Source organism: Lissotriton vulgaris, chromosome 6 (genome assembly GCF_964263255.1).
Source record: "Lissotriton vulgaris chromosome 6, aLisVul1.2, whole genome shotgun sequence".
NCBI lineage: Eukaryota > Metazoa > Chordata > Amphibia > Caudata > Salamandridae > Lissotriton > Lissotriton vulgaris.
This window is the reverse complement of record NC_141694.1, coordinates 1808595430-1808619398: the sequence shown is the minus strand read 5'-3', so window position 1 is coordinate 1808619398 and position 23969 is coordinate 1808595430. Positions and strand designations below refer to the sequence as shown.

Here is a 23969-nt window from a genome sequence, read left to right as displayed (position 1 = left end):
TCCTTTGGATTTAATCTCTGAAATGTAGATATCGGGGGATAAGACATTTCCATAATATTTATTAAAAGTCTGTCATCACGATTAAGTGGACTTTTAAAAAATATAAAAAATTGTTGTTCAATCATTTATTTAGCCGGTCCCTAACTGGAGATAGGAGAATGAATATTTAATATTATTTCCTTAGTGTTTCCCTATGTGTCTGCCAGCCTCCAAACAGTGAAAATAACTTTTGGATGCTAGCCACAGTAAGGCCATGATAATGTTACATTTCTACATGTCCTTCATTTAACTACCCTGTAACCTGCCTTGTGGGCTACAAGGCCTACATAGAGGTGACTTAATGATGCTTAAAAAGAAGGGTTTCTTCTGTCAAAAAGGGATATTTTGATAGGATGGGCTGCAGTTTTTTAAACTTCAGTAGCCAGGCTACGGTGGTAAGCCTGCAGTCATGTTTGCATTATCACACTACTGGATAGTAAAGTAGTGCTGCATTCCATTTTACTTTCCATGGCATGGGAAGATTGTGGGTCACACCATCTATTGCCTTTCAGGAGAGTTAATATTATGCCAATGAGGGCTTAGCCAAGTTGAAAATTTTTGTGGGTCAGACCATAGGATCTGGACAGCAGTATCCAAGTGTGCAGGGTCTCAAATGTAACAATAACATAAAACAGTAAAACAGGGAATGGCACTCTAAAAGGGGCATTTTCTCACATACAGGACAAGACAAATACGTTGTTATTGTGTTAACATTTATTACCATCTCGTATAGCCACCAAAAAAGTGGTGTTTTAGTGTCTCAGTTTTCTAACAATTTCCTTTTTCAGTCTGTGGTTACATTACGAATACATGCATTACAGATTGAATGTAGCTTATAGGGATTTGATGAAATCTCTTTATTTGCCAAGATTTTCTCATTCCGGTTCAGCAAAGACCTGTACTTCACAAAGCGTGAGGTACTCCTTTCGGCCTGGTAAAACGACGTTCACATAACGGCCCACCAATCCGTTGCAATGAAAGTCCTGGGTAGTACCAGTTGCGATACTGGAAATGGAGCCGCACCTGGGGAACCAATAAAAAGGCAAATCTGAATTAACTCATTGATGTTTGAAACAATCTGCCTTCGTGTGTTTCAGTTATTTATCCAAAAGCAGTTTGAGGACAAGCATTCACAAAGAGATTAGGTTTTATTTTTTAATTGTTCATACAGAGAGACTCATGACATACATGCACACATAGAGCAGGCACACGTCCATAGATTAATATAATTAAATCATTTTCTTCAAGTTCAAGTGACATCAGGGTCAAACTGCGAAATATATAGGCACAGGCAAAAAAATAAAATTGATACCCCATTAGTGAATTAGATAGGTAAAGAATGTGGCCCATGTTTGTACTTTGAAGCCATTTTAAACTTGTAAAAAAACTCTGTGTACGTGTTTCACAAGGTGTGCAGAATTGCATGGATTTGAGCTTCCTGCAGGCAATGTTTCTTTTATCATAAAGGAAATCAACAGTAAAAACCGGCCCAGCAGACCACAAAAAAGGTCCACAATCAACGAAAGAATCATTGGAAATGTCAAAATGTCTGTCTTAAATGAATGCTGTATGGTTATGTGAAGAATTACAAGTAAATAGCATGACAATTAATATGTATTTGTGTAGAAGCAAAGGAAGGCGAAATAATTTAAGGGTTTTGGTTAAAGGTCACCAGAGGGGATAACTAGGTGGTGTGATCTAGAGTAGCACGCAGCGATGTGCTTCAGGGGAGCACTGTAACTATTTTGTGCCACATGCGCCTGTCAGGTGCTGTGCATAAAAGGTCACTATACTTCATAAAGGGATCACTGGGTTTTGTGAATCAAAGGAGCACGGAATGGTGTGATTCAATGTGCTGTAGAAGCTTCAGGTTAATGTGTCTTGTGGTTGAATTGTGATGTAAAATTTGGATACAAACTGCTGAAAAAGTTACTTACCTTCGGCAATGCCTTACCTAGTAGAGACTCTATCTAGCGGCAGATTACTTACCTCCTATTGTGCCGCAGGTGTCAGACTGAATCACAAAAAACGTTAGCAGTCCCCATGCGCACCTGTAGGTGGTGTCATTCAGCTCTCCGTGAAATCCTCACCATCATCCATGAGGGAAATGAGGTGCGCGGTCACTATATAATCCCCACTCCAGCATGCTGGCCTCAGTTCTTGACTGTTTTTCCTCATTACAAGCATAGACCAATCTAAAAAAAATTACCTGTTTGCCAGTATGAGGTACAAAAGGATCTCTTAATTGTTAGATACACAGTTCACAGAACAGGGAGGATGGGAGAACCGGTAAGGAATATGCAGCTAGATAGTCTGTACCAGAAAGGAAATACTGAAGGGAAGTGACTAGTTCATCTGATAAAGACTTCTAGCCACAGATTCCTTACCATAGAATAGATACCAAAGCAATTTCTCCCCAGTGGTGGGTCTGCAGACTGTTATATTAAAACGTCCTGGAGGACTGAACAGGCAAAATGGCCATCTAGCTGGACCTGACTGTCGTCTAAGCTGTAATGTTTGATGATTGTGTGCAGTGATGCCTACATGGCTGCTTGACAGAAGTCCAGAACAGGGACTCCTCTTGCTAACGTAGTGGTTGCAGCCTTAGATCCTATTGAATGAGCTTGCATCCCTGCTGCCCACACTCTCTTCACCCTCCATAATCACTGCCACACCTCCCACCTCCTGTACCGCCTACACTGGCTTCTGATGGAACAGGGAATTCACTTTAAGACTCTCTACACCATCCATAATATTCTGTACGATCAGGGTCCCCAGATTCTGCTCACTCTATGTGCCGAAGCGAGCACTGCATTCTGCAGACCTGCACCTGGCTTATACTCCCAGGGTACGCAGGAGCAGAGCGGGGGTCGCTCTTTTAGGTCCCTGCCCTCTGGAACTCTATCCCAATCTTGGGTCGCTGCACTCAAACTCACTGGGCTTTCAGGAAACAGATTAAAACCTAGATATTCTCCTCCATCTAGCCGGAGACGCCTGCGTGCTGTGTTTTTGCCCCCTGGCGCCCTACACCATAGGCATCTTCTGGCTGTCCTTCCACCGAGCCTCTCACCTTCCACCACTGCTGCCTGTGCGCTAGCTCTGGGATGCCTCATTGCTGGGGTAGCCATGCACTTTACAAGCTCCGCTAACATAACATAACATGCCGTCATGCTGTTGCTTCTTGGCCATGGTGTAGAGAAGATGATCCATCTAGAGATGGTTCCTTTGTGAACTGCCTTGCCTTTCTTCATAACTAAAAAGCCCCAAAAAAATTGATCGTCCACCTGGAAGTCCTTGGTATAATCAATGAAAACTGATAGCACCCTTGTTGGGTCCAAAAGGTGGAATCCCTTGTCTTCCTTGGTGGTATGAGGGGGAGCAAAAAAGGTAGGCAATGCGATGGTCTGCCAGACATGAAAACGGGTAATCACCTTTGGTAAAGAAGTGGTACTGGTCCGAAGGACCAAATTGTCTGAGAAAAAGTTTGTGTACCAGGATGAAATGAAAGAGCCTGCAACTCACTAACCCTGCAGTCAGATGTGATTGCCACAAGAAAGAGTGTTTTGATGGTCACCAGTATGAAAAGGCAGCTGTGCGCAAGCTCAACTGGGGAACACATGAAAAAGGTGAGAACTAAATTAAGTTCACATTGGGCAGGATAAAGGATGTGGAAGGAAATGTGTTATAAACCTTTTAGGTAAAGATTCGCAAGAGGTGACTTGAACAGGAAAAGCTTTTCCAGCAACCACAGGAAGGCCGAAATGGCAAAAAGGTACCCTTTAACTGTGCTCAGAGCAAGGCCTTGCCAGGCAAAAGATGAAGCAAACAAAAGGACTTCAGACAAGGGTGTACACAGAGGATCAACAGGTTTGGTACCACACCTCAAGCTACAAATTTGTCCCATAAGCAGGTGTAAATCATTTTCCTTGGGGGACCAGAAGGCTGCCATGATAATATCACACACTTCAGAAGAGAGATCAAACACCCTCAGCTGTTGCTGCTCATTCTTCACGCATGTAGGTGCAGAGTGTGCATGTTCAGGTGCAAGGCCCTGCCCTGTTCCTGCGAAAGGTGGCGAGACAGAATATCAAGTAAAAAATGTCAAATGAACCATACTATTGAGTGAAAAATATTGTGGAATGGAAATATCGAGTGCAAGAATATCTTTGTCAAGAATATCAGTTGCAGGGTAAGTACAATTGATTATTAAAATATAAAAGTCATTAATATTGTTTCTGAAAATGTAGTTAAAAAACTGTTTTTTAATTATTGTTTTAGTATATATTTGAAATGTATATGACATAATATTTTGGTTTAAATATTGTTTGTTTCTTACTATATTAGTTGAATTTTTAGTAGTTATAAAAAAGAATATTAAAATGTTGTGTTTTTTCGTTCTGTAGTGGGTTGTGGGTTTATAGGGGTTTAGGGTGGGAAGTAATTTAATTATAATAAATTCATGAATATTCTTTAATTAATATTATTTAATTGACATTTAATTTTGCTAATTGTGTTAATTTTTCATGTAAATGTTTTTTTAAGGGTTGTGGTGTTTATAGGGGTGTAGGGTGGAAAGTAATTTATTTTTAAATAATTAATTATTAATTAGTTGTAAATTAATACTAATTAATTAGCTGTTCATTTATTGTTAATTGTGTACTTTTGTTTATTTGTAGGTGCATGTGTGGGGTGTTAAGGTTAAAGGGTGGGAAGTCATATATTTTTAATTTATTAATAATCAGTTATTAACATGAATTCATTAATTGACAATTAATTATGCTAATTGCATAATTGAATATTTTAGGTGTTGGGTTTATAGGAATAAAGGGTAGTAAGTAATTTATTTTTTAATAAATGATTAATTGTTAACTTGTATTAATTGATAATGTTGTTAAATGTTTACATTTTGTTAGGTTTAGGGTCTGGGTTTTATAGGGTGGGGAGTACATTATTCTATTTTATTTCGTAATTACTTGTTAAATGCTACTAAATATTTAATTGTAAATTAATTCATTTAATTGTGTTAATTGTTTTTAGTTACATTTTAGGTGGGGTATGTGGGGATAATATGGGAAAAGATTGAGAAGTTAATTAATTTTAATGCATTTATATTTAGATTGTCATAAACAATATTTGTTTAATTGATAAATATTTATGCTAAATATGCAAGAAAGTCTTTTATCATTTTGATGTGGGATGTGGGTTTTGTAGGGGGATGGGTGGGAAGTAAATTTATTTTACATTTTTATATTAAAGGACCCGCAAATCAGCCATTTTCATGCTCAATGCACATGTACGCAAACTTCAACCTGTTTTAACCCCTTAAGTGCTGCGTCAATGCGTTGGCCGACGGCAGCACTACCTCCCCAGTGCTGCGCACGACCATTGGACGTCCATTCAGCACTAGTTCCAATGGACAGCGCAGCACTGGGGAGGGATGTTTACTAGCATCTATGAGGTTAAAGACGTTGGATTGTTTAGTTTTCACTAATTTGGTTAATAATTTCCTTCTCTGTCAATATGCATCCAAATCTTTCTGTTGTTTTTTATTCAACATACATTTTATTTATTCTTTAAATACTTTCATTTTGTTTAAGGTATTTTATTTGTTTTTAATGTTGTACTGAATGGAGTGGGAATTGTAAGATTTACCCCTTCACAATCCAACAGTCCTCTAATGGTGCACTGCCTGGAGTGGGACTATTATTATTTTTGTTGTTAATTATAAAATGTATTGGTGTGTTGTGTTGGGTGGGAGTACTTATTTCTATATTTATTTAGTACAAATAATATTTAAAAATGCCAATATTTTTCTTTTGTATAATATTTGTAATTAAATTATCAAAAAATGTGTTTCCTTTTCATTTTAAATTAAATTGTTTCCCTTTTTTAATATATTCTGTTTTTGTATAAGTAAATATGTATACATATATCCCTGTTAAATAATATGTTATTTATGATTTTTAAATTATATTAATATTTAAAATATTAGTTTATTTATAATGTTCTACATATGTTCATATATATAATATATGTATTATATATGTGCATTTACAGTTTTAAAAGTTTTTTTGTATCCTATATTTTTCCCTCTATTTTTTACATCAATATTTTTGAGGTCGATATTCTGTCACTGAACCCCTGTGAAAGGAGATCCTCCTGAAAGGTCAGCTTGGTTAGAGGATAGATGGTCATGCTCAGGAGTTCGGGGTATCAGACTCTGCTTGCCCAATCCCGGGCCACTAAGATGACTTAGGCCAAGTCATTCTTGATCTTCTTGAGAGCTCTGGGTAGGAGTGGGATTGGCGAAAAGACATATAGGGGTCCTGAGGTCCACTCAAGACTGTGGTCCAGATGTAGGTGGCCGTTTCAGGCCATTTACCGACTGGTAACGGCCTATTTTGGCCGTTACCAATCGGTAAATGGGTGATAGGTATGCAGGGGGCATTTTTCTACCGAATCGGTAATTTTACTGATTCGGTAAAATAAAATTCAGTAAATTTACCGAATCTGAGGCACCCAGATGTAGGTGGGACTCTTCTGAGTCCCAGAGGCCTTACCGAATTGGTATTTTTCCATCAAATCCAATTTGATGGTAAAATACTGATTCCGGGGTGCATGCACATGTGTGCATGCACACCTATGCCATGTGACAGGCAGACCTCCCCTTAGGGCATGTATGCCTGCCACATGGCACCCAAGCCTGTTTTGGGGGTGCCAGAGGGTGTCAAAGGGACACCCCCTGCACCCTTGTGAAAATCGGTATGAATGGGCATTACCTATTCGATATTTACTGAATCGGTAAATACTGAATTTTTCCGATTCGTTATTCCAGCACATCTGGAATACCTACATATCCACCCCTCAGATTTGGTAATTAAGAATCGGTAAATCTATTTTACGTACATCTGGCCCAAAATGTATTTCCGAGCAGGAGCCACCTTGGAATCTCCAGTGCGTGGAAGTGATAACATTGTTACTCAGTGGTAACAAACAGATCTAACCAAAGTTCTCTCCAATCTTTACAGAGACCTTGAACCACCTTGGGATTAAGATGTCATTCATTATCCATCAGGCATCAACAGCTGAGTTTGTCTCCTCTGGCACTTAGGAGGTGGCACTTACTATCCTTAAATCGTCAAGAGTCAAATCCGCCTTGGCATCGAAAAGGCAAGTCCCATCCAAGGGCATGTCCATAAGGACATGTCCTAAACATCCTCCAAGAAGCTAGTTGTGTTCATCAGTAATGACATTGAAGCACTACCATGGAAGCAACAACTGTATCCAGCGAGTTGGTTGTACCCAATCCACATCTGATGGTGAACTTTGTTGCATCTCTCCCATCAGAAATAGTTTTGGAGAGTATAGCCATCATTATTCCCAACACAGTGTGGGAATAATGACTCACTAAGCATGCAGTGTTCACAGTCTGCAGCCAAGCTGGTACAAGAGAAATGTCTCTTTCTGATTGTATCCAGCCTCTTGGATTCTATATCCAGTGCTGTGTTAGGAAATGTTTCAGGATTTATCCTGGCGGTTAAGGCCTGGACCACCAGGCTCTCAGTCGTAGCCAGCAGGCAGAGAAAAGCTAGATAACTGGAGCAGGGGATAGGGGCGGGAGATGGTCCTCATAATAGGATTGCCATTAGAGGGCTTGGCCCAGGCCCCGAGTAGGAAACCTGTGAGGGGTTCACTAAAGGAGAGCGAGGGTTCTGATGAGGATATCCCGGGCAGCAGCACCTCTGTCAAAACTGTGGTCTTGACCTTGACCATGGACACATTTAGCTACAGGACCTCAGCCACTACCTAGACCACCATTGCAAAAAGAGACTCTTTCTCCATAGCCACTGTGGGAAAAAAGATAAGGGCAGCATCTACTGCGGTGTCCAGACTACTGGCATCAGTCAGGTCCTCATACTAGGTGTCATAGAACATGGACTCTGCTAGGTTTCTAATTTGGGGATCCTCATATCCCCTATATTTATGTTCCTCAGAGGGAATGTAAGGAAAATAGGGCTCCATCTCCAGTTCAGGCCATGCTGGCCTGGTCTGCCCAAGAGCTAATGCTACTGGAATGGTCCCAGGAGGAGTTTGCAAAGTTGCGCCGTGTGCTGATTTAGACCTACCAAGGGATCTTGAGGGTCTGACTAGCACCAAGGGCAGACCCCCCAGCTGAGCCTATTCGGAGACCCTACCGAACCCATGGGGTTCTAAGGCGCTTCAGAAGGATTCAATGGCCCAAAATGAGGCTCATGTCCTCATAAAATTCTAATAATTAGGTGGAGGTCTCTCCAGCTCTTGGAAACCTGAAAAGAAAAGAAGCGGAACAGACCCATTGTCAGATGCCTGCTCCACAGGAACAACCTGGGAGCAGGGCCTTTATCTGTATCATCATTCCTTGAGTTACTTGAAGAATTTGAGTGATACGGAGAAGTTGAAGAGTTCTTTGACTTTTTGTACTTCTTGTTGTGGGTCTCACCTGAGCCCTGCACATTGCGTTTCCGCAAAGGTCTTAAAACCTTTTTGTTTCCTGTTTAATGTGTCTATTCTGTTCCCATTACCATCGGATGTTGTCTGGAAAGCGCCGGGATGCCCAAGGGTAGCTGCGCGCTATATAAGATTTAAAATAATAATAATAAGAACTCCGGATTTGTGTTGTATATTGATATGAGTAGCTCCTGGAGCAGTCCCAAGACTTCCCTCACGAACAGGACCGGGAGTCGCGCAGAGTCATGTGATGAACGGCCATTAGCTTCATGGCCCACTCGGGATGGCTTTGGAGTTTATTGACTTGAACTAAGGGCTGGCCTTGGAGTTGTGGTCCCACTTCAGGCACCACAGAAACACAAAGTTGGGGGTAAGTCATAGACATCTGCGTAGTGTGGCTACACAGAAGACATGCACAGTGGGCATGCAGTTGTCGCACCAAAACCCCAAAGTTACAGAGCCCCCAGCCTACATGCCCTCAAAGAACAGAACATGCCACACCACCCCCGCTTCACCTGCACTAGCTGCTGCCTGACCTGTGACGCCACACCTACTCACACAACTACCACATAACTCTCCCACAACCAATTTGCATGCACTCTCCTCAACACCCACTTGCTGTGTAAACATGCCACAGAAGTCTGGGACTTTATCAGCTCTCTTGCACCTGACATAAACTTCCTCACAAGACCTGGCTCAACCCAGGAGCCGCCTGACAATGCCACCATCATACGAGAAGGATGCAAGCTCACCCATCAAAATTGTGTCAAGACTCCAGCTGTGGAATCGCCATCATTCACAGGGATTCCCTCAGATGCACCAAAACAAATTACCACAACATACCTTCCATGAAACACCTTTTCTTCAGAATCAAAACAGACAATAAAAACACCATCAGGAATACCTTACCCTACCTCCCGCCAGGACCAAGAAACATCTTCTGGGATTTCATCACCAACTTTATGGCACCTCTCACCATTGGCTCCCAAGGACTACATCCTCCTAGGTGACCACAACTTCCACTGTGTTGCAGAATATGACCCTAACTCCAACAACCTCATCAACAGTCTCAACAGCATTGGGCTCACGCAGATTGTCAAGGACACCATCCACAGTGCATGACACACTCTCAACCCCATCTTTACTTCCAGTGACAGAGTACACTACAGCCACACCATGGAATTCACCTGGACTGCCCACTCCATTGTCCCCCCCACCAACACCACCCCAAGCCTCCATCTGCCATCTGACCCAAATCCGCAAGCCGCAGTTGTACAAAACATCCAAAAGTAATTTGACTAATACCCTTGCCTTTGCCCTCTACCCACATAAGCTCCACCACAATGTGAACAAAGACATCAAAAGCTTCAACTTCTGGATCACACACTGCAGAATTATCATCACCCCCATCAAGAAAACCAAACAAAGAAGATCCCTCCAACAGGCTTGCTGGTACACTGAGGACATCATAACCAACAAGCCCAACTGCAAATGCCTTGAAAGAAGAAGCTACACTACTAAAGACACTACTCAGAACAGAAAATTGACCTTCTACAAATACATAAGCAAGGTCCAACAACCATAAAGGTTTTTCAAGGAATTCAGCAACCCTGCAACCTAACCACCAACATAACCCCATTTCCGAACCTCTGTGACAACCTCACAAACTTCTTCCATGACAAGATTGCAAGATCTACAGCAAATTTGACACCCAACCTAAGCTCAAGGACTTCCTTGATGAAAAGAACTACACACACAAACAAGCACCCTCCAGCACACACTCATTTGACCACCTGGAGACAAGTCTCCACTCAGGAAACCATCACTATCATGAAATCAATCTACTAAGGGCCCACCTTATACCTCTGCCCCCACCATATCTTCAACCTAAGAGCAACAGTGATTGGCCAACACGCCACCCTACTCAGCATCTCAATGGATGCAGCACCTTTCCCTGAAGAATGGAAACACACAGAAGTCAAGCCCATAATCAAGATGCCCACAGCCAACCCCAGTGAACTGAGGCACTACATACTCATCTCACTGCTCCCCTTCCCAACCTCAGTCAATAAGGAAGCAATAAACCAACCACTATCCAGCCACCTTGAACAGCACCACCTCCTGGGTGGCTCCCAGTCTAGCTCCCCAGAAAACGCAGCACAGAGACAGCACTGATTGCTGCCACTGACAACATTCGAACACCCCTTAACCAAAAGGAGACAGTGGCCCTCATCCTCCTGAACCTCTCAGAAGTCTTTGACACAAACACCCACCATATGCAAATCACAATACTGAACAACATAGGCATCCAAAGACAGACCATCAAATGGATCACCTCCTTCCTCACCAAGAGCACACAATGAATCCGCCTCCCAACCCAAACCTCGGAATCCAAACCTTCCCTCTGCTTCTCTGACTCCCGCACACCAGACCACAAGCACTGGCCCTGCATACATTTACAGTTGAAAATGGAAAAGTGCCGGACAGACTTTGTGTCGGCCGTGACATCCACCGCCATCTCAATATGGTAGTGGTTAAATCTCATTGTGATGGCGGAATAATCGCTACCGCAGTAGTAATCTTTCCGCCATTGTAATCATTGAAAAAGCGTCCAAATCCAGAATATATTTTTCTTGTTCCAGTGTTCTCTTTTTCACAAACAGATTTTTCCTTCACAAATTGATTCATCATAGCCAATGGGAGCCTATGTAAAATGCTGGCACAAAATCAGAGCTGCGGAAAAGAGTTCGCTAAACAACCATCTCTGGGTAGAACTAACACGCATAGTGAAATCACCAGCTAACAAATACCTCTTGGATTCCATCCAAGCTCTGGGTCTAATAGACCTTTGGAATACCTCAACAGCTCATTGTGTGTTCAAAAACTAGTCATAAAGTCAATAAGACTTAAATCTACTGCAGAGGATAAAGAAGCACTATCAAAACGAGCTCGTGGCTGGGTTGTGCTCAATAATTACAAAGCAGGTAAACCTCAACCTTACCTAAATGCAGGAATAAATGTAACAACTAAAGAAATGTTTTTAAGCTTCGCCTGGGAGTTGGTTCAATGAATCAATTTTTAGCCCCTTGGGAAAATAGAGGAGGAGCACAGCTATGCAGGCTATGGGGTTGTGGAGTCGAAAACCTCATCCATATCATTTGTATTGAGGTTCGGTGAGAATCGGAACGACGTTTTGGGCTTGTTCGGATATGGATGAGTTTGGTATCTACGAACCGTAAATGATGAGATTAGTAGATGTACGTGTTTTCGCTACACTACTTGGAAGGGTTTGTCTTATTTTCGGGTTTTTCATCTGAACCTTCGGGTTCCATTTTAGATACAGCATCCATTTTGTTTCTTGCCCTCACGTAGCCGGCGAACGGACAATGTTCGCTCGATGACCCTGGGATTCCCAAGCTCTTGCGGAAGATGCATATTCCTTTGAGTGTTCCTTTATGACTAGGGGAATGACACGGCAAAAGCAGATGGCTCCGCTCAAGGCTCACCTTGCCGTGCCGGTCTATTGTTTCAGCCTTGCATACGTTAGGCTCGAATCCTTTGATCCTGTGATCACGCTTCCGATATTGCCCCCACACTCTTTTCAATCTGTTGTCTGTCTGTGTCTTCCTGCACCTGTTTCTGTCCCTTCTCTTAGGTCGTTTACAAATGGAATGGAATGTGCCTAATGGTGGGATAGCGTGCTTTTACAGTTGGGAACCGACATGTTTCTGTAATTATGTTCCGGGCTTCTGAAAACATGAATGCAATCCTTTTGAAGTTTACTGTGGGAACTGAGTTGTAATCTTTTGTTCGTTATGTTGTGCAATGGCGAAAATGTGTATAAAAGGAGCGATCCACTTTTGCAATTCAAAGCAGACTCTCTGAACATACACTATGTTGTACTTCTAGCGATTTCTGTGTCCCTGCAGTAAATAAATGCTGGTCTTTGACGCCGAAGGAAGTCTCCCGTGTCTCTGTAATTTGTACGCCGGAACATGTATATCCACGAAGGTTTCAGGTGTTGTCCCCTGGCACCGCTGGGCCTTAAATTAGCCCAGTCCTTCAGTTGGCGCCCAATGTGGGGCGACATCATGCGGTACCGGTCCAAAGCCTGACGATCGTGAAGAACTTCGTGTGAAGTCTCCGAGGAAAGGTACACCCCGCTTCATCGATCCTGTTGTCGAAATAAGTGGTCGAAGATTTTTCCCGCGAAGATTCCCGCTTCCCGACAGCTGTGACGGACTGATGCTCTGACTGTCGACCTGTTTTGGCGCCTGGCGTAGTCCTTTGTACGGCGAGACGATAGACGGGCCTTCCTGATGACGCCATTGTTTTTTCACTTAAGTATTTGTGGGTCGCTCCCAGTTCTGAGGTTAACTCTTTGGTTCCTTTTTGGAACATTTGTTTCAAACTTGAAAACTTGGCATTTGCTTGACATTTGCTTCGTACTTTGAAACTTGGTTGTTGTTGTTGAAACTTGTTTGATTGCATGGTTCCATTGCATTTTTGGTCTTTTTGTTGTTTGGGTTCTTGGACAATTGCAATTGCCAAAAACCGAGGGTCTCGTATTTTTGCGAGGATATCGTAATTCGATAACCCTTGAAGTTTGAAACTCGGTTAGTGTGCACGATACCTGGCCGTAGTATTTTGTTTGGTTTCCTTAGATGTTGCAACACAGATTCACGGTTGGAGGACTCATGTCCGATACCTCCAGTTGGAACTCCGATTTATGACGTCGACACGGAGTGGGCCCCATTATATATAACCCATTTTGGATTTGTTATACGAGAAAAGATGGTGTCCTTAGTTGGCCACCCCATGGTAGGTTTGAAACTGAGATTTTAGATATTCTCGAAGCAAAGCTAGGCCAGCGATGTTTGATTCCTTTCGGTTATGGCGCAAAGGTCAGACAGAAAGAAATCAAGCTGATTAAGAAAAATGAGAAAGAGGGTGTCCTTTCGATAATGCAAGGTGCAGAACAGCATCAGCGAGACAAAGCAGAGAAGGAAAAGGAAGTTTCTATTAGACAGCATAGCATGGCGGTGGATAAATGTTATCCGGTTTTACCGTCGAGTTCTGACAAGACGGAAGGTGAATCGAAAGAGGATCCTTTGTTATCTTATTTACTAAAGTCACCACCCCCTTATGTACAGGGTACTATAGCCCCTATAGTTCCTCCTGTTCTTCTGCCTGTCGTTCCGGTGGCTGCTGGTCAGCGTATAGTTGGCCCTGTTCCTCCAAATCCCCTTGTTCCTCAAGTGGGCCCTGCTCCTTTACCACCTCTTCTCTCTACTGCTCCTCTGCCTGTAACCTCTCAGTCTACTGCTACTACTACTCCTGTTATCTTGGCTACTCCCACTGCTCCTACATTTAGTCCTAATACTGTTGCTCCTGTTCTTCTTTCCTCTTCTCCTTCTGTTCGTAAACGTATACCTCATTCTGTTGTTACTCTCTATTCTCCACTTTTCGGATCGTTATTCGAATCCGATGTCTCTGAAATCTCTCAGAGACGAAGTCAAATGCCTGGTGTAAGGGAGAGTGAGACGTTAGTAACTATGGCGCGTAGGTGGATTAGACACCCTGCTAAGTACACTTCGTGCATAGTTTTCGATACGTTCTCCCAGTTTAATGAGCCCACACAGAGATTTGTGTTCGAAGAGATGTGCAAATCATTGAGAGAAGAGTGGTATAATGATGAGCTAGATATCGTACTGCCCGATTTGACTGAACTTCAGAGTCAGTTTTCGAACGGTATGATTGTAGGTGGTGATGTACGGCATGCATTAGAGCGTTTGTTAGCTTTTAGGTCCACAGTGCCTTCACGAGTGTCGTTTGACGACGACTCCGATGATCCGAAAGCGAAATCTGGTCAGTATCCCATGCAAGAGGTTCCCCCAGTGTGGATGCCAGGTGATGCTACTGTCAATCCTCCAATTTTGCCACACTTCCAGAGAGTTTGGATACACCTCCCATGGAAGCGATCAGAAGTCTTGCAGGTGAAACAATCCTTGCCTGACCCCCGGAAGAATCCAGCAGGTTATTTACAAGGAGTTATCCCAACTTGTGGATACTTCTATTATGAACCTTGCTGATATCGACATGTTGTTTGGTAATGTTGTACCGCAACCGATCTGGGCGAAGATTCGTCATGAGAATCATGCAGCTGAGTTAGGTGGTGATTGGGCTGCAATTGTATAGCGGCCGACGGACAGCAAGTTGGTGAGGCCAAGCCTGAACAGTTAATTACGGATCTGCCCCAAAGAATCATTACGCTCATGAAAACACTCATGCCAGCGATGAGGGTGAACTGGGATAAATTGTCTGCTTGCAAACAAAAGAAAGACAAGAGTGTCTCCGATTTCTTTACTAGGTTTAAGGAGGCATTTATTGATCATAGTGGTCAGGATATGAGCACTGAGGGAGGTCAGCGATTGTTTGTCGATAAGTTTGTGTTCAATCTGTTGCCTGAATTATGCAACAAATTGAAAAATTCTGAAAGTGCTTGGGCTGTTTCAACCACAGCTCAAATATTAGCAACGGCTCAGTATTATGAGAATAGAGAAAAAGAGGAGAATGATCGTGCAGAAAAGAAAACGAAGGAGGATACGCTTGCTGCAATAAGACCTTAGTTTTTAACTAAGGTCTTATTGCAGCAAGCGTATCCTCCGCGCTCGAGTCAGAATGACTCACAACCGCAGCATGTGCAGTATCGACCACAGGCGCAGTCTTCTAGGATGCAGTCGGGCTCTGAATACTCTGCATCCAGATCTATGCTTGGGAGTAATCAGTGTGCATATATTGTAAGGGTGAGGGCCATTATAAGTTTAATTGCCCTGTTTTACGTGACCGAACAAATGGTGTTTCGGTTCGAGGAGGTCGTGGTGGTCATCAGCAAGCCTCTCGAGGTAGAGGTTGTGGCACCTCTCAAAATCAAAATGAGCGTTCTGCTCCTTCATCGGACACGAACAATTGTTTTGATCAGCGAAATACATCGTCTGGTAGATCTGCAGAGTATCATGTGGATGACTATTATGTTGAGCATAAGATTGGTCCAGACAATGATTATTAGGACAGCCTAGACAAAGAGAGGGAGTCGTATCAGTTCCGGTTGATCAGAGAGGGCCTTACGTCGCAGTTGCCACATCGGGCGTAGTTGAGCCTTTTCTGTTGGACACTGGTGCAGCAAAAAGTTCCATCATGCATTTGAAAATCCCTGGCGCACCTTTGTCTGGCTTAACTAATGGTTCTGTTGGATTCTCTGGCGCCCCGGTTAGCAATCCAGTTTCTAGCCCTTTGTCCCTTACGATCGGGACAAGAGAGCTAGAGGCTCCTTTGATTTTAACTACTGGTTGTGGTGAGAATCTCTTGGGTCTGGATTTGTTGAAGCAGTTATATGCGACTCTGTATTGCTCTCCTACGGGAGTGGAGCTTACATTAGGTCAGAGAGTGATCTCTCCTATGTACTTGTCAACTGATAAGCTCCCGCCGCAATTGAGTTCCCTTCCTGAGTCTTTATGGGCAACATGTCCCAATGATGTGGGCCTACTGGACATACCACCTTATGTAGTCCAATTAAAATCACATGTGAGATTACCACGTATCCCCCAGTGTTGTATCTCTCTTGATGGCGAGCGAGAGCTCTTGGCGATCATTTATGACTTGATTGAAAAGGATGTTATTGAAGAAACTCGGGGAAATGTGTGTAATAGTCCTGTGTTACCTATTTTGAAACGAACTGACCCATCCAAGCCTCCTGTGTACCGTTTTGTAATCGATTTGAGAGAAGTGAATAAAATCGTGATTCCACAGTTTCCAGTGGTGCCTGACATTACAGCTTTGCTGACCCTGATTCCAGCCTCTGTCTCCTGGTTTTCGGTGATCGACCTAAAGAATGCTTTCTTTAGTATTCCGATTGCTGAGGAAAGCAGAGATCTCTTCGGCTTCTCATTAGGTGGTCGCAGTTTTAGGTTTAAACGCGCACCACAGGGCTACTGTGAGAGTCCATCGATCTACAGTCAAGCCCTTAAGAGTCAACTTGATGCATTTGTGTTACCTGCTGGTGCGGCCTTGATTCAGTACGTTGATGATCTGTTAGTGGCTGCCGACACTGAGCAAATTTGTAAAACTGCAACGGTATCGTTGTTAAAGCATTTATGTGACTTACATCACAAGGTGTCACCTTCTAAATTACAGTATTGTTGTCAAGAAGTAACCTATTTAGGTCACTTATTGTCAAAGGAGGGAAGACGGTTGACCCCAGAAAGAATTGCAGCGATTGCTCGAATGACTGTGCCAACAACTCAGAGAGATGTACGTGCCTTTCTAGGTATCACGTCATACTGCAGACAATGGATTCCAAACTTCTCATTGTTAGCGAAGCCATTGTTAGCTCTCAGGTGCAAGGATGTTCAGACTCCTTTGCCATGGACTGAAGATTGTCAGAAAAGTTTTTCTGAATTGCGTGATGCGTTGTGTTCGGCTCCTGTGTTAGGTACTCCTGATTACAGTAAGCCGTTTACACTATATGTTCACGAGAGAGAAGGTTGTGCGTTAAGTGTTTTGACGCAACAATTTGGCGGTAAACAGCGTCCATGTGCATATTTTTCTTCGACTTTAGACCCAGTAGCTAGAGCGTTGCCGAGTTGTCTAAGGGCGACAGCGGCAGCTGCGGTGTCCATTCGACAGTCCGCAGGTCTGGTCATGGATAATATGCTTACAGTGATGGTTCCGCATGCAGTTGACACTCTCTTGAATCGAACGAAGACTCAACACTTGACGAGCGCAAGGTTGTCCGGTTATGAGTTGACACTTTTGGCAAGTCATATACAGATAAAACATTGTAATGTGTTGAATCCAGCGACATTGTTGCCGATTCATATGGAATCAGGTGATGTAGCACCACATGACTGTTACTTAAGAACTGAAGAAGAGACGAAGGGTCATATTGACCTGAAAAACACTCCATTGGTAGATCCCAATAGTACTTTGTATGTTGATGGTTCATGCTTCAAGTTGCAGAATGGTGATGTGACAACTGCGTATGCTGTAGTGACGTTGAGTACGGTTGTGGAAACTGCGAGATTGAGTCAGAATTCGGCGCAAGCAGCAGAGTTGATTGCTTTAACGAGAGCGTGTGTTTTGTCTAAAGGAAAGCGAGTGAATGTGTTTACTGACAGTCAGTATGCGTTTGGCGTAGCACATAGTTTTGGTCGATTGTGGAGAGAAAGAGGATTCATGATGTCTCATGGCACGAAGATTCAACACGGACAGCTCGTGAACGATCTTTTGGATGCACTTACATTGCCTAAGCAGGTGGCAATCATTAAATGCAGCACGCATCGAAAGGTTACAGATGATGTTGGTCGTGGTAACGCGTTTGCAGATGAGATTGCTAAGGAAACTGCCAAGAATCTGACAGATCGAATGTATGTTACGAGTTCAGTGAGATGGCCAGCGGAGACTGGTATGTGTGAGGACACAGTTGAGAGTGTGAAAGCGATTCAGAATGAGGCCACCGAAACTGAAAAGTCTAAATGGAAAGAAAGCACGGGGAAGTTAGACATGAATGGATGTTGGGTTGATTTGTCAGAGTATCAGAGATGGATGTTACCGGATGCGTCTGTGCTTGCTGTTGTTACTATGGCCCACGGCATGTCACATATTAGCGCAAAAGGTATATGTAAATTGTTGTCTCCTGTATGGAAGAATGATGGGATTGCTAAGTGTGCTGAGAGAGTGGTCAAGAACTGTATGGTATGTTTGATGCATAATCCTGGTAAGGGCACCCCCACTCCACCTGGTCATTTTGCTCCTCCTACATGTCCCCTTGAAGTAATCCAGTTGGACTTCATCCATATGGAGAGATGCAATATTTGAAATATGTATTGGTTGTGGTTTGTGCGTTCTCCAGATGGATTGAGGCTTACCCTCTTAAGGATAATACTGCCCTGTCCACAGCAAAAGTTCTACTCAAAGGTATGGGATGCCACGGATCGTATGGTCGGATAATGGTAGTGAGTTTGTGGGAAGTGTGATGAAGAGTGTGTGTGCGGGTTTGGGTAAAAATTTCATAGTGCTAACCATCCTCAATCGGCAGGTTTGGTGGAAGGGTACAATGGTACTCTGAAACTGAAACTTGCCAAAATCCAAGCAATGACTGGGTTATCATGGCCGGATGCATTGCCTCTAGCTCTCCTGTCGACCAGGGCGACTGTGCACTCTCGAGTAGGGCTTAGCCCATATGAGATTGTGTTCGGCCGTCCTGCGAACATTTGGGGAGTTCCGAGGCCTAAAGAATTTAGCAGAATTGAATATCCAATGTTGGTTGACTATCTTTACGATCTGACTGCTAAATTGAGTTTGATTCATCAACAGGTTTTTGAAGCTCTACCGGCACAAACAGAAGGACCTGGACATCGGCTCCAACCTGGAGAGTGGGTGTTAATCCGCAACTTTGGGAGAAAACGAAATCTCGAGCCAAGGTTCGTGGGACACTACCAAGTCTTGTTGGCAACAAGGACTGCAGTTCGGTTGGACGGCAGAAAGCACTGGGTGCCCGCCACCCACACGAAGAGAGTACCGCTCCCATTGCCAGCAAACAATTGGATAAGGAAAGAGTTTGCCCCGACTGAAACCGATGTCATCCCAAAGTATGTGCCATTTAGTGATGCTCAACCTGTAGAGATCGATCCAGCTCAGCCAGATACGTCTGTTAAATCATCTGGAACTGTACCTTTGTCTTCAGCATTGGAGAATTCAAGTTCTGAACCGTCACCTGAACAATCGAACTCTGTTTTGCCACCTGAACAACTGTTTGAAGAGCAAACTCGACCTGGAAAATGTCGATATTTCCTTCGATCGCGTGATTAAGGACAAATAAAAAAAAAATGTTCCCTTTCATTTTTGAATCTACATTACCCCCTACATGTTACTATGAACATTGTGGACATTTGCATTTTTTCCTGATTTTGAGTTCTTTAATTTTGTTTTACATATCACGTGTGTTCCTTTTCTGTGCAGCTAGGAGACTTATATTAAATTGAATGCTTAATTGATTAAACCTACCATCTGGGTTGGCCGTAGGGCCGTACGGGTCCCTACTTCTGTTTAGCAGGTTTCTGACACTAGGTCGGTTACTTTTGTCGGTTTCTGGGAACTCCTGGGAATTGACAATCGCTACTCAGAATCAGGTGCGTCAAGAACGTTACAGACGGTCTTTAGAGGATGGAGTTCTCTAAGCTGTCAGAAATAGAGATGATGTCAGCGCAAAGATCTAAATTGTGTAAGATTTTACGAACAAAATGTTTTTTGTTTCAGATTTTCATGTTGTTCCTAACTGTGTCTATGTTATTGGTGGGTGGAGTGTATCTTGGGATTCAGTCACTGTTCCCTTCCACTTCACCTACTTCCCCCTCTCATGATCTGAATTCTGTTCTCGTTCCCACTATCACTCCACATTCCTTTCATCTTCTGCCCCAACATGAACAGGTCAGACGTGCGGAATTTATGAACAATTCCTTTGTCCAACTTTTGCATCAGCATCAGTTGGTGATGAACACTACCAACTGTTGGATGTGTGGGTTAATGCCACATACCATGGACAAGGGTATTCCGTATTTAGTTCTTCCCTACAGCTCCCAGGGGTCAGCTCGGGCATTCCAAACTATGTTCCGTAGTGCACTAGATTCCTACCCCCGTCGAGAGCTACGCTCCACAGACCTTGGTTCTGGCCCGTACCACAAGTCTTTGATGATAGCGATTGCTGATCTGGATAGAGATATTTTTGATACATCGCTTATTCCAGAGGAAGAGGTGCGAGCCTACAAGGATCTGAGTGAGGCCAAGTATAGTATGTCAGTGGGTGATAGACAGCTTAAGAGCTCGTCTCCAATCTGGATCGTACCCCACCTTGGTCATTTCTGTCTGCAAGGTCTTGGTCGAAATCCGAGAGCTCAATTGGGAAGAGTGCTTGTACTGAGACATACGTTTTACCGATGCTCTCTTCCCCTGTATTTTGGGTACCTATTTTGTGTGCCATGATCATGCTTATACGTGGTTGCCCCGTGACTTCTCGGGCACCCGTTATATCCTGAATCTTTTGCCACCGACTTTCACAGTTGCCTCAGACTACCACAAAACGAGAGTTGTGAGAGGCGTTATTAGCAAAGAGGACACTGCCGGTCAAGAAGCAGGAGACTTCTTTAAGGGTTTCCTACAGTTTTGGGGACCTATGGTTAATAGTAGGAACCTGAGACAGTTGACTTGTGTGGTAGAATCATCTGCTAACATAGCTGCAAGTGCTCTTGGTAACCTGACAGCAGAGCTTCAAGCGGATAGACTGATGACATTGCAGAACCGTATGGTTCTAGATGTTGTACTTGCAGATAGAGGTGGTGTGTGCAAGGTGATCCATTCGAGCTGCTGTATTTTCATACCTGATAATGCTCCAACTGTTTATCAAGCCATCTCGAAGTTGCATAAAATCTCCGAGTCCATACACGTGGACGAAGGTGATTTGACGCTTCTAGGATGGTTTTGGGGTCTGATGTCGACTTGGGGTTGGAAGATTCTGATGATTGTAGGGGTTGTTGTGACGTTTCTGTTCATGTGTTGTCTTTTTGTACAGTGTGGTCCAGCCTTATGTAGCCTTTGTGCTACAACGTGTATAAGAAAGCCATCTGTTACCAGAGAGACATTGATGGATAGAATAATGTTCCAGCAACATCTAAACGATCTGATGAATATCGATATTGATTCTGATATCGACTAGTGCTTACCTACATGAGGGCAAAAGGAGCGTCTGAGGTTCGGTGAGAATCGGAACGACGTTTTGGGCTTGTTCGGATATGGATGAGTATGGTATCTACAAACCGTAAATGATGAGATTAGTAGATGTACGTGTTTTCGCTACACTACTTGGAAGGGTTTGTCTTATTTTCGGGTTTTTCATCTGAACCTTCGGGTTCCATTTTAGATACAGCATCCATTTTGTTTCTTGCCCTCACGTAGCCGGCGAACGGACAATGTCCGCTCGATGACCCTGGGATTCCCAAGCTCTTGTGGAAGATGCATATTCCTTTGAGTGTGCCTTTATGACTAGGGGAATGACACGGCAAAAGCAGATGGCTCCGCTCGAGGCTCATCTTGCCGTGCCGGTCTATTGCTTCAGCCTTGCATACGTTAGGCTCGAATCCTTTGATCCTGTGATCACGCTTCCGATATTGCCCCACACTCTTTTCAATCTGTTGTCTGTCTTTGTCTTCCTGCACCTGTTTCTGTCCCTTCTCTTAGGTCATTTACAACTGGAATGGAATGTGCCTAATGGTGGGATAGCGTGCTTTTACAGTTGGGAACCGACATGTTTCTGTAATTATGTTCCGGACTTCTGAAAACATGAATGCGATCCTTTTGAAGTTTACTGTGGGAACTGAGTTGTAATCTTTTGTTCGTTATGTTGTGCAATGGTGAAAATGTGTATAAAAGGAGCGATCCACTTTTGCAATTCAAAGCAGACTCTCTGAACATGCATTATGTTGTACTTCTAGCGATTTCTGTGTCCCTGCAGTAAATAAACGCTGGTCTTTGACGCCAAAGGAAGTCTCCCGTGTCTCTGTAATTTGTACGCCGGAACAGGTATATCCACGAAGGTTTCAGGTGTTGTCCCCTGGCACCGCTGGGCCTTAAATTAGCCCAGTCCTTCAGTATCTGCGATAAACTAAAAGTTATAAGGAAAACTTTATTAAAGCCATTTTTCAACAAGCATGGCATCAGGTCCTGCAGACCGGTGGTAATCCTGTGCTTTAATTCAACTTTAACACAGCTGAATTGCCGCCTTACAAAATTCCTTGATCTCACTGAACAGAGACTGAAAAACATATCTGTACTAGCCTCGGCCTAGTCCTACATGATGGTCATCGGAACTAAACTAGTCAGCCGAGGATAGCTAACCATAATAACTTAAGCATAGAATTAGGACAACTCCAGCAGTGACACCTTAAAGCTGCTTTTGTTGCCTCGAATAACCAGAGTGGTAAGGGAACTCCATGGAGAAAGACATTAATATACTGCATACAAAACTCTCGACAATGGAATCTGTGAGTGAACTGCTCAATTATATAACCTTTATGAGACAGACTTTTATCCTGACAAGAATATTAATTACATTTTTTACAGATTTATGTAGGATACAGACTGGATCATTTTAAAGTTAATTAATTTTTCTATTTCAACAGTGAATTATTTTATTAACTGCTCAAATGTTTACAATAATTGATATTGTTTTTAAAGATTATTTAATGTATTCAGCGGTTTTAATTAATCATGCATAATAAAAATTACTTACTTACTTACTTACAGTGAACCTTCCTTAAATTTATTTCTTGAAGAAGTTCAAGCACTTCATGATAACACTGACACTATAGCTTCGGAAATTAAAAACTTGAGCAAAAATAAGGCTAGCATTTCAATGAAAGTTTGACTATTCAATTAAAATACAACACAACAAAGTAAAAATTGATGCTTTTACAACACTTGTTGCAAAAATCCTATGTCTGCTCTCCTTCTGGATATGGAAAATCGTAATAGGCAATATTATCTGCATATTTTTAATTTGCCAGAAGATGTGGAAGGTTCCAATTGCTGATTATATTTGGAGAATGTGTTACCTGGTCTGTTAAACATCAAATTTCCAGAGAAATTTGAGATTGATAAAAAACATAGGATTCCGTCCCATCGTAATCCTTGCCATACTAAACCAAGACAAATTAATTTTAAGGTTTAACGTCACCATCATTTGGTCTTGATAAGGAAAGCAGCACGGGATATTCCTCCCCTAATGGTCAATGGAATTAAGATTTTTATTCACCAAGACTTCGCCAACGACACTGTTAAGTCTCATAAAGATTTTGCTGAACTTCATCCCCAGTTGAGAAGTCTTGGTTTTAAATATGGTCATTTTGACCCTTCAACAATGAGAATTTGAAAAGACAATTTTTCTAAGTCATTTCAACGTCCAGAGGATTTGAAATTGTTTCTGGACCAATATTAACAGCATTCTATGGATACGCATGATTCTGCTACTCGAGCATTGCTTTAATATATATTCCTGTATTTTTCTATATTCCTCCGGCGTCCATATTTAAAATCCCTCCTTAACCAACGTTCACAGCATTCTATGGCTATACATAATTCTGCTACTTGAGCAGTGCTTTAAATATGCATTTCGGACCAATTTTATTGTAGATTCCACACTGGGCTCCAACAGTTTGGTAATGCTTGTAAAGCGTATGTGCGTTTCACTTTTCTTAATAATGTTTATTTGTTGTCGTCTTTTCTATGTTAGTTTGTTTATGTGGGTGCACTGGCATTTCCCTGTGCCAGGTGGTAGGAACTGTGCAGTGCCTGCCACGCAGTGCATGGAGATACAGAACATGTTCCTGTTAACA

At 42.8% G+C, this 23969-nt stretch overlaps 1 protein-coding gene across 1 annotated transcript in view; it reads right to left on the bottom strand.

Moving 5' to 3' along the window:
• Positions 1–914: 914 nt before the first annotated feature.
• LOC147709548 (uncharacterized) overlaps positions 915–23969 on the bottom strand; it is a 572026-nt gene continuing 548971 nt past the window's right edge. Inside the window, exon 5 of the mRNA XM_086926027.1 lies at positions 915–1062. Within this exon, the coding sequence (XP_086782153.1) occupies positions 915–1062 (148 nt within the window). The remainder of the gene's footprint in view (positions 1063–23969) is intronic.